At 47.0% G+C, this 10,945-nt stretch overlaps 1 protein-coding gene and 1 long non-coding RNA gene across 3 annotated transcripts in view; one reads left to right on the top strand and one right to left on the bottom strand.

Moving 5' to 3' along the window:
• Positions 1 to 428, bottom strand: part of Uggt1 (UDP-glucose glycoprotein glucosyltransferase 1) — a 104,293-nt gene extending 103,865 nt beyond the window's left edge. Inside the window, exon 1 of one of the 2 annotated variants that reach the window (XM_006496062.4) lies at positions 178 to 428. In XM_006496062.4, coding sequence (XP_006496125.1) covers positions 178 to 235 — 58 coding nt within the window. In that variant the 5' untranslated portion in view covers positions 236 to 428. The remainder of the gene's footprint in view (positions 1 to 177) is intronic. The other variant, NM_198899.2, reaches the window with a different exon arrangement.
• Positions 417 to 6,650, top strand: Gm39625. Its single transcript, XR_865343.3, has 2 exons — positions 417 to 591; positions 6,558 to 6,650. It is a non-coding gene; the product is annotated as a predicted gene, 39625 (long non-coding RNA).
• Positions 6,651 to 10,945: the final 4,295 nt, after the last annotated feature.

Here is a 10,945-nt window from a genome sequence, read left to right on the forward strand (position 1 = left end):
GCCGCCACTCTGTCCCCAGAAGACCGCTGGGGACGACTTGAGGCGCTCGTGGAGAGAACACTGGAGGGAAAACCGAGTCAGAGTACAAGAGGAAGCCCAAGGTGACTCGGACTCACGGTCGCCTCCCGCGCTGGCCCCTCTCCTGTTCCCGAGGCCTCCCCACGCCACCCAAGGTACCTGTCACCCGCCGCGCAGCCGCGGCATCCGCAGTGTTCGCATCCCCCCGGCTGCACATGCCCGGGCCGCGCTTCGTCCACTCCGGTGTCTGCAACGACGCCTGGGCAGGGCGGAGCAGCGGCGATCGCCGGGGAGGCTGCGCCAGTGAGAAGCCGACACGCGCCTTTCCCGCCGCTCCTCACAAGCCGGTTTCTCAAAGCAATAACCCAGTTGCCAGCTGCCCCTGCACTTCCGCTTCCTAGAGGCGAAGGCAGGACGACTTCCGGCTATCGAGTGCGGCGGGGGTTTGCCAGAGAGTCCCGCAGCGGCCATGAAACCGGCATAAGACCCGCCCCTTCTCTCGGCCCCTCCCCTCTCCTGGTTGAGCCAGCTCGCCTCCTGAATTTAAGATCCTAGAAGACCCAGTTCAAGCAGGTGAGCTTCAAGGCGCAGTCCAACCGCCCCGGCAGATAGTTATTTCAACCTTTTTCTCCCTATTTTTATTATTTATTCCTCTCAAGTTAAATAAACGTACACAAACTCAAGACACAAAAAGCAGAAGAAGCTCATGCTGGGCGTGGTGGCACACACCTTTAATCCCAGCACTCGGGAGGCAGAGGCAAACGGATTTGTGAGTTCGAGGGCAGCCAGGGCTATACAGAGAAACCCTGTCTCGAGAAAAAAAAAAAAAAAAAAAAAGGCAGAAGAATCTCTGTGAGTTCAAGGCCCTATCTCAAAAGGAAGAAAAAGTTATAAATTTGTTTTAGAGTATGTGATGTTGGTTAATGCAGAGATCCATAACTAGTCAAACTGACTGAGACTAAATGATCTCAGCTCTGACTGAAACACCTATATCACCACCTCCAAGACCCAAGCAGCATCAGGGGAAAAGAAAGCAAAAAAGACAAAGGTTCTTGCTGCTAAGCTGGAAACCTAAGCTCAATTCCCAGAATACACCGCAAACGCCAGGCACGGGCTGCGGAGATGACTCAGTAGACAAAGTATTTGCTGCCCAGATGTGAAGACTACAGTTCAGATCTCCAGGACCCCTGTAGAAATTGTAGTAATAGCTACCTGTAATCCCAGTTCTCAGGAGGCAGAGACAATTCCTCTGGCAAAGTGGCTAGCCACACTAGCCAGAATTCTTGAGCTCAAGAATTCTACCTCAATAAATACCGAGTGACTGGGGAAAATACGAAGTGTCAATTGAGCTTGTGTGCAGGCACACACATATATTCATACATACACACACACACAGGCATACATACGTGCATGCACACACACACATACACACACACACACATAACATACTAGCCAAGTAAACACTGGAGGTAGAGACAGGCAGAACTTTGGGTCTTACTGGCCAGCAAGCTACCAGCCAAATGGGTGTGGTTCAGACTAGTGAGAGACACTCTCAGAAAACCAAACTGGACATTGTCCTGAGAAATGACAGCTGAGACTAATCTTTAGCTTGCACACCCATGCACACACATGTGTACCAAATTGGAGACACTGACTTGCACACATGTGTGCCAACCTGGAGACACTCACACAGAGAAGAAAGAGAGAGAACGCAAGCACTGACCGTTACTCCAAATCTTCTCTCCGACTTTTGAAGTGGCACATTTGTCCTCTGAAATCAGTGCTCTGTAGATTTTTTTTATTATTATTATTATTATTATCTGTTTAATGTTGTGAGGGCAGGAGCGACATCTGTGCCTTTTATAGGTAGAACAGAAACAATGAGTCTACAACTTGGAACACTTGAGGTGAGTTAGTGGCAGAATTCAGGTCTCTACATGACCAGCGCTGCTCAACAGACATAAAGTGTCAGCCAGGGCAGGTGAGATGGCTCAGCAGGTAAGAGTGGCTGGCAACAAGTCAAGTCTATGGACTGGAGTTACACACATACCCACAAACAAGTAAAGTGTGGGCTACGTAAGCAATTTCATTTCCCCTTGTTAGCAGTATACTTCCTGATGATGGTGATTAAACCCATGGCTTCATGCATTCAATGTATACGCTTTACCACTGAGGCCCTATGCCCTAGCTCTTATGAAATGTAAAATACTCGAGGAGCTGACAGAGATGGGTCAGCAGCTCAGAGCACTTGCTGCTCTTGCAGAAGACCCACATTCAGTTCCCAGCACCCACATGGTGGCTCATACCCATCCTTAATTCCAGTTCCAGGGGACCTGGCAGCCTCTTCTGACCTCCGCAGGCACCAGGCATGTATATGGTCCACATGCATGCAGGCAGGCAAAACACTCATTAGGTGTCTTAGTCAGGGTTCCCTAGAGCCACAGAACTTACGGGTAGTCTCTGTACAGTAAGGGAATCTATTATGATGACTTACAGTCTGAAGCCCAACTCCCCAACAATGGTCATCTGTGAATGGAAGTCCAAGGATCCAGTAGTTTCTCAGTCCCTCTCAGTCCCACAAGGCAAGCAGGCAAAGATAGGGAATCTTCCTTCTTCCAGTGTCCCTATGTAAGTCTCCAGCAGAAGGTGTGGCCCAGATTAAAGGTGTGTACCACCAAGCCTTGATCTGGGACTTGCTTTGTCTCAAATGGACAGTGGTTAATGCTGAAACTCACAGCTGGTCAAAGTACAGAGAATAAATGTCTGTAACACTCAGCCGTGAGCGGGACGTACATATTACACCTTGTCCCCTAAAGACTTAGGAACCATTGAAGAAGGGACAGATTATAAGGGCCAGACAGTGAGGAAGAGTGAAGCAAAACTGTCTTCCAGACGTGCAGGGATGCTCTCCCCACGAGCTTATTGGAGCTGTGGTTGCATGTAGTGGGTTTGGCCTAATGCTGCTTGTATTCTAATGTTAATTTGAGTGAGCCTGCCCCCAGTTGGTTCTGAATAGTAAATAAAGATGCTGGCAGCTAATGGCTGGGCAGGGAAGACAGAGTGGAACTTGAGGATTCCGGGGCTTGAGACCAGGAGGAGGAGAAAGGAGATCTGCCTTGTGGGGAGAGTGTGGAGGAGAGGAGAGCTGCCATGCCTGAGAAGAGTGGAGGACAAAGAGGCATGGCCACCATGTGAAGATGCCGGGAGAGTGCTCGGCCCAAGAGGGTGCCCAGCTAGGTCCAGGGCAGCAAAAGGTAGAACACGGTATTAAGTAAGTAGTAACTTGGAATTATCGGCAGGAGGTACATTCAATCAGCAGTGAAGGTTAGATAGTGGCCCAGCTATTGTGCTATATAAGGCATATTAAAATATAAAGGAGGGGCTGGAGAAATGGCTCTGCGGTTAAAAGCATTTGTTGCTCTTGCAGAGGACCTAACAGTTTATAGCCATCCATTATTCCAATCCTGGAGAATACAAGACCCTCTCGGAGCTTTTGTGGGCTTCTGCACATAAATGCATGCAATCACACACATACATATAAAAATATTAAAAAATCGATACAATTTTAAATGTAAATATGAAATGTCATTGTGATATTTTATTCTTTCTTCCAAGTTCTGTATGTGTGTGTGTGTGTGTGTGTGTGTGTGTCTTTGAAATCTAGTGCTCACATTATACACATTTGAACTCTGATCCAGGACTCAGTGCTCAATAGCCAGACTCTGCAAACTGCTGTATTGCTATTTTTCAAGTTCAAAGTTATCTTCAGCTACAGGAGTTGGGGGCTAGCCTGAGCCAATAGTGAGATCCTAGCTCCCAGAAAAGGGGGAGAGGGTATTGCTGGTACTAAAAGAAAACAGGAGAAGAGAAAGGAACACTCTAGAAAAATAGAAGGGAGGTATACTCAGGTAGATGTTAAGACCAGAAATTAGGTTCTTATATATTTTCATTCATGTGTTCATTCATTGAGAAAGGGTCTCACTATGTAACTATGGCTGGCCTGGAACTCGCTATGTCAACCTGGCTGGCTTCAAACATAGAAACCTGCTATTTCTACCTCCTGAATGTTGGGATAAAAGGTGCATACTGCCATAACTGTTGAGGCTATTTATTTATTTATTATTCTTTGACAATTTCATTCATGTATATACATTGCTTCACCCTCTGTTATCCTCCATCCTTCTCTTCCCATGACCAAGCACCCCTCCTATTTTCAAGTCTTGTCTTTGTTTTGTATTTTTTGTGACCAGCTTAATTAGGGTTGTTTGCAGGAGTGTGAGGCAGTGCAGAGAGAAAGAGATGGTTCTAACTGGGACAGTGGTACAGAGACACGTTCAAGAGAAAACAAGCTAGACACAGGTGAAGATAGAATGACCCAGAAAATGAGGAGCCAAGAGATTAGAACAGATTGACAGAAGTAGTTGGAGGTGGAAAGGAGCAATTCAGGGAGCTGGAGAGATGACTCAGTGGTTCAGAGCACTGGCTGCTCTTCCGGAGGTCCTAAGTTCAGTTCCCATCACCCACATGGTGGCTCACAACCATCTATAGTGTCATCTATCTGATGCCCTCTTCTGGTGTGCAAGTGTACATGCAGATAGGAGACTCATACATAAAATAAATAAATAAATCTGAGAGAGAGACAGAGACGGAGACAGAGTAAGAGTCAGAGAGAGACAGAGACAGAGAGAGTCAGAGAGAAGGACAGAGAGAGAGACACAGAAAGAGAGACAGAGAGAGAAATTCAGGAGAAGCCCAGAGAAGCTAGATTGAATCAGTGTGGAAAGGAGTTTGAGCCATTACAGTTGAGTTGAGCCAGCCAGTCAAAGGTGAGAAAGGATTAGGAAACGGTAAACTTATTCAGGAACAAGTTGCAGATGCTGAAACATTCTAAGACTACATACAATTGTACAGAGGGTAGAAGCTTCCAGTAATGGGCCTATTTTAGCAGAGAGAGGCATTAAACCTGAGGATGACAATTACCTCAGATGAATAAAAGCTTCTTTTACATCTGAGGGTGAGGGTATGCATCATGTGTACAGGTGCCCATGGCAGTTAGAAGATGGGATTAGATGTCGTCACACACATACACACACACACACACACACACACACACCAGAGGTCTAGACTGTTGTGCTCTTGATTGCTGAGCCATCTCTCCAGCACCCCCACTGCCAAAGCTGGTGATTTTGAGATGGTTAACTTTGGAGACGTGGCACCTAGTGAAGCAGGATTAGATCCTTGAAGTCACTGCCCTTGGAAAGAATGTTTACTGCCTCGAAAAATGTATTTGTTCTGCCAAGAGTGAGTTATAAAAAGAGTAAACATGATCCTCGAAGCCTGCTGCCTGTCACACCACGTGATTGTTTCCAAATTCCAAAACTGGCCAAAAAAAAAAAAAAAAAAAGCCTCTTTTCTCATAAAATACCTAGTCCTGGATATTTTGTCATGACAACAGAAGTTATACTCAACAAAGGGACCTGGGGGCTGGAGAGATGGCTCAGTGGTTAAGAACACCAACTTCTTCCAGAGGTCCTGAGTTCAATTTCCAGCAACCACATGGTGGCTCACAACCATCTGTAATGGGCTTTGATGCCCTCTTCTAGTGTGTCTGTACTCATATGCATAAAATTAAAAAGGGGGGGGGGAACCTGAAGGGTCCTGGATTCTCTGTTGAGATAATTCTATAATGATGACTTCAAATGTATTATAGAAGACTTTAAGAAAGGCTAGAAATATAGAGAGCAAAGTGTGGAATTGATGATGGTTTGTCCCAACACCCAGGAGGCAGAGGCAGGCAGATCTCCGTGAGTTCAAGGCCAGCCTGGTCCTCACAGAGAGATCTAGGACAGCCTGATATACATAGTGAGATACACCCACCCCACCCCACCACAGCTGCCTTAAAAAGAGAGAGAGGAAAAGAGCAATGGGGTCCTCCAGTCTCTTCAAGGGAGTGGAGAGTGTGTGCCAGGGTGCAGAGGACTTGGGGTTTTTATAGGGCAGAAAGGGGAATTTTGGAGGTAGAAGATTCCATCTGCAGATCTGTTTCTCTGGTTTCAAAGCTGTAAATACCATGGGAGGTTGGTCTGCTGTCTTCTTATCAGGAGCTCCCTGAATCGAAGTGTTTGCAGATGTTATCAGAGTTTCCCAGCTCACCTGAGGCTTTTAGCTCCTCAGCCCTTAGCTCCAAGCCTAGGATCCACCCACCACCTAAACAGATTGGTGCTATCAGCTATGTATAATACAGTACTCCGGATCTGGAGGCAGGAGAATCGGAGTTCAAAGCCAGCCTTGGTTATGTAGTGAGTTTGAGGTCAGCCTGATACATAAGAGACCTTGTCTCAAAAACTAAAATAGGGAGCTAGGGAGACTGCTCAAGCGGGGAAGAGCACTCGCTGCTCAAAGCTCACAGCAAGAACTGGTTTTCCCAGCACTCGCAGGGCTGGCTGCTCACAGCTGTCCATTTCCTGGAGAGCAGATCTGGGTTGTTGTTGTTGTTTTTAATCTGTTTTGTTTTGTTTTTTTGTTTTTTGTTTTTGCAGGCACCATACATGCAAGTGGTTCACATACAAACCACCCAGTCAAAGAACCCGTACACATAAAATAAAAATAAATCTTAAGAACAATGAAAAGAAGCTGGGAGGTGGTGGTACACTCCTTTAATCCCAGCGACTGAGAGTCAGAGGCAGGCAGATCTCTGGTCTACAGAGCAAGTTCTAGGACATCCAGTGCGACACAGAGAAACCCTGTCTCTAAATAAATAAATAAATAAAATGAGAAGGTAAGTACTAACTATTGCCCTATAGACTGTCTTACTTTTTTTTTCCCACAAAGTCAAACTTAAAGTCCTGCTGCAGCCCATCAAGCACTGTGATTGAAGGAAGGCACACCTTTGCCCACCTCAGCTACCAGATTAAGACACTGTTTTCTGTTTAGTTCTGCCTGGGCAGTTTAGATGGAAACGGGCAGGACAGTGAGTGCCTCGTGCATCTTTTGTAAACACTTGGGCAATCTTGGATGTAAAACAGAAGGTCTCGTTCATGACAGAGAACAGAAGCCCTGAGAGGCAGGAGTCTCAACTCTGCACTTTATTTACATTGGTGACTGCAGCTTGTCTTAGTCAGGGTTCCTATGAAACAGCATGACCAAAAAGCAAATTGGGGAGGAAAGAGTTTATTTGGCTCACATTTCCATATCACTCATCAAAGGAAGCCAGGAGAGAAACTCAAACAGGACAAGAGGCAGGAGCTGAGGCAGGGGCCACACACAGGTGTTACTTACTAGCTTGCTCAGCCTGCTTTCTTAGAGAACCCAGGTCCACCAGCCCAGGGATGGCACCACCCACCATGGCCTGGGCCCTCCCCCATTGATCACTAATTGAGAAAATGCCTTATAGCTGGAACTTATAGAGGCCTTTAGTCACCTGAGGCTCTTTTGTCTCCTTGACTCTAGCTTGTGTCAAGTTGACACACAAACCCGGATCTGGAGGCAGGAGAATCGGAGTTCAAAGTCAGCCTTGGTTATGTAGTGAGTTTGAGGTCCATATTCTAAGAAACAACATTGGAAACAAAGTCACAGGGAAGCTGGATTCGTGCCTGGGAAACGAGCTCAAGCTCGCTGTCTGGCCTCCTAATTAGAACATGGATAAGGCCCTGTTAAATAAGCTATGGGAAGGGAGGCTCCGCAGCTGGACCTTGGACACAGCTGGAACTGTCAGCCTCACACCTGGTGCCCGCAGAGATTGCTGTGTCTGCTGGGAAAAGCCACAGCAGGGGGCGTGGTTACTGAATAACAAAGGACCCAGGTCCTCTGAGACACCGAAGTTTGCTATAGCAACTCAGTGATATTAAAATGATGTGTGTTTGGACTTCTGGGTACAGCTAAAGAGCACGGGGCTTGCTTAGCCTCCGTGAAACACCACCCCCCACCCCCACCCCCCCAACCCCCACCCCGCTCCTCTGTACTATGGGTGGCGGTAAAGTGTGGTTTCTCTGGAAAACGGAAGCAGCTGAGGGGGAGCTATGAATTTGATCCAACACAAAATTGTTAACTTGCATGAAACATTATACAAGGGTTTCTTTTGACATTTCTTTCTTTATTTTGTGTATGTGCTTGCCCATGCAACCTGCACATGTGTGGAGGTCAGAGGACCACTCATGGGGCTCAGCTGTCCACCTCCTATGTTGGTCCGCGGGATCTAACTCAGATAGCAGGTTTGGTGGCAAGTGCCTTTACTTCCTAAGCCATTGACTGACTGACCAATTTAGATAGTGCTATGAGGCCAGACCCTGTCATGGAACTAACAAAGCAATTGGAAAAGAAAAGAAAGCAGGCGTGCAAAATATGTTTTTAAATTACTGACTCTGTGACTGGTGAGATGGTTCTAGGGTGGGGCAAAAATACAGATTCAGCAGTCAGAAGTCTATCTGGTTGTGACCATCAACTAGATGAATACTGGCGGTGACGAAGCTTGAGGGGACCAGATGGCCTGCATCCCAGTCTTCCCGGCTAGGAGATGGCTCCATGTGTAAGATGCTTGGCGCACAAGTGTGGAGTCCTGAGCTTGGGTCCCAGCACGCAGTTAAGAGTCAGGCATGTTGTATGCTTGTAACCCCAGCACTAGGGGAAGAGACAAGCATTTCCTGGGGACTTGCTGGCCAGCCAGTCTAACTAAACAGCCCGTTTTAGATTTAGTGAGACAGCCTCAAAAAATAAAATAAAATAAAAAATGAAAGTGGAAAGTGAATGAAGATGACGCCCTGAAGTCCACCTCCAGCCTCTACACATGTATGACCACACCAGTGTGCACATATCCACGTGCAAACCAAATTGATTGATTGATTGATTGATTGATTAAAATGGACAGTCTTACCCAGAGGTGACCAGAGATGATGTATGAAGCTTGTTCTCAAGGACTGCTGGTCACTCGGAGTTTCCATTGATCCCCATGGCTCACAGATTATCATCCTCTGATGAGATACGGCTTCTCCTCCTCCACAATGTGTTACTTTTGTGGGTTACCAAACCATGTCCATTCGTTCACATTTAGACTCTTGTCTGAAGGAACAGATACGATGGCTTCTTGTCTGTGTTCCTAGGGAGCCCCCTAGAGGCCAGAGTGAGTAACTGACACAGGGCTAGTGGAGAACCCAGCACAGGGTTCTTCCCGGCTAAGTAAGCCCTGAGTGGGGTTGTTTGGGGAAGATTTAGTTGTAGTCCTTACCCTGACACCCGAAGGCAATATTTTCTGTTCTCATGAGAGTTTATGATTCCTCCAGGTGTTCAGGTACCTAAAGGAAAGTACTGTGTACACGAGGAAGTCAAAGAACTGACCATCTTTGGTGTGAACAGGCAAGTGGGTGTGCATAGGTGTGCAGTGGCACACGAGAGATTCTGTGTGGCCATCAACAGGGCAAAGTAGATACTAGAAAGGTGAAAAGGTATCTTCTATATTGAGGACTTTGTGTGAGGCTGCAGAATCTGTTCCTGAGCCAGAATTCCAGAATTCACATTCATTCATTCATTCATTCATTCATTCAAACATTCGTTCATTCTCTCTCTCTCTCTCTCTCTCTCTCTCTCTCTCTCTGTGTGTGTGTGTGTGTCTGTCTGTCTGTCTGTCTGTCTGTGTCTGTATGTTTAGAAGCCAGAGGATGTCCACATGTGGAAAACTCAACTAACACTTTTTGAGACAGTGTCTTTATTGTTTTCCACTATGTGGACCAGGCTAGCCAGCTTATTAGTTTCTGTGGATTCTTCCATGCCCACCTCCCATTCTCCCATGGGGCAGTGCACTCCTGCAGCCAGCTTTATGTAGATTCTAGGGAAAGGAACTCAGGTCATCACAGGGAGACAAGTGTTTTACCCGCTGAGCATTTCCCCAGCCTCCACATCCATGACAAACTCTCAGTGGCAGCTGGGACAGAGACACAGCTCCATTCTGACACTGTAGCAGAGTGAAGTTCTTTTAGGGACTTCAGCTCCACTAAAATTGGATCCCCGGAGTCATCACAGGGAAGAACTTCAGGACAAGACAGCATGAAGCAGAGCTAAAGTTTATTAAAAGATGTGTGTGTGTGTGTGTGTGTGTGTGTGTGTGTGTGTGTGTATTCATAGGGAGGGTCTCTAACTGAACCAGGGGCTACCATATTGGCTAGGCTGGCTGGCCGGCAAGCTTCACTGATGTTCCTGTCTTGGCTCCCTGCTCCCATCAGCACCAGGGTTACAAGTGTGGGCAGCCATGTTTGATTTTCACCTGGATCCTGAGGATTGAACTCAGGCCCACATGCTGGCACATGGAGATCTTTAAGCCTGTTTTTCTTTGGTTTATTTTTGAGACAGGGCCTTACTGTTAGCTTTGGCTAGCATGGAATTCACTATGTAGACCAGGCTGGCCTCAAACTCACAGATACTCACCTCTCTCTGCTTCTGCCTCCTGAATGCCAGAACCATCCCCTCCCCCCTCATAAATAAGATTATAGGATGACTCTGGAGGCACCTTGGGTAGGTTCCAATCTGATTAAATAAAATCAGGATACCTAAGTTGGTACAAAAGTTGGTATGTGTATTTTGTTGCAAATGGGGTTTCTGATGGATTCCTAGAAATTGCCAGGTTTACAGGTGAGGAACGAGAAAGGTGTAAGGCATACTGCAATTCCTGATTCTCAGGTGGTGAGAAAGGTCACCCAGAAGCATCTCCTTTCTCTTCCCATGTCCCCAGCCTATCATCCATCCTGCCTCAAAACCATAAAGGGTTTATCCTGAGGCAAAGGGTCTGGAGTCTTGGCTGGGACTCCAGATCTCAACGGTACTGAGGACGGCTGTGTGGCCTCAGGCAGGTCAGACACAGCCTCTGAGCCAATGGGACCTTCTCTGCTCCTTCTGCCGCAGAGGAGCACAGAGAAGGCGCCGCCTCCTGGCTCACGAGGGA

Source organism: Mus musculus, chromosome 1 (assembly GCF_000001635.26).
Source record: "Mus musculus strain C57BL/6J chromosome 1, GRCm38.p6 C57BL/6J".
Classification (NCBI taxonomy): domain Eukaryota; kingdom Metazoa; phylum Chordata; class Mammalia; order Rodentia; family Muridae; genus Mus; species Mus musculus.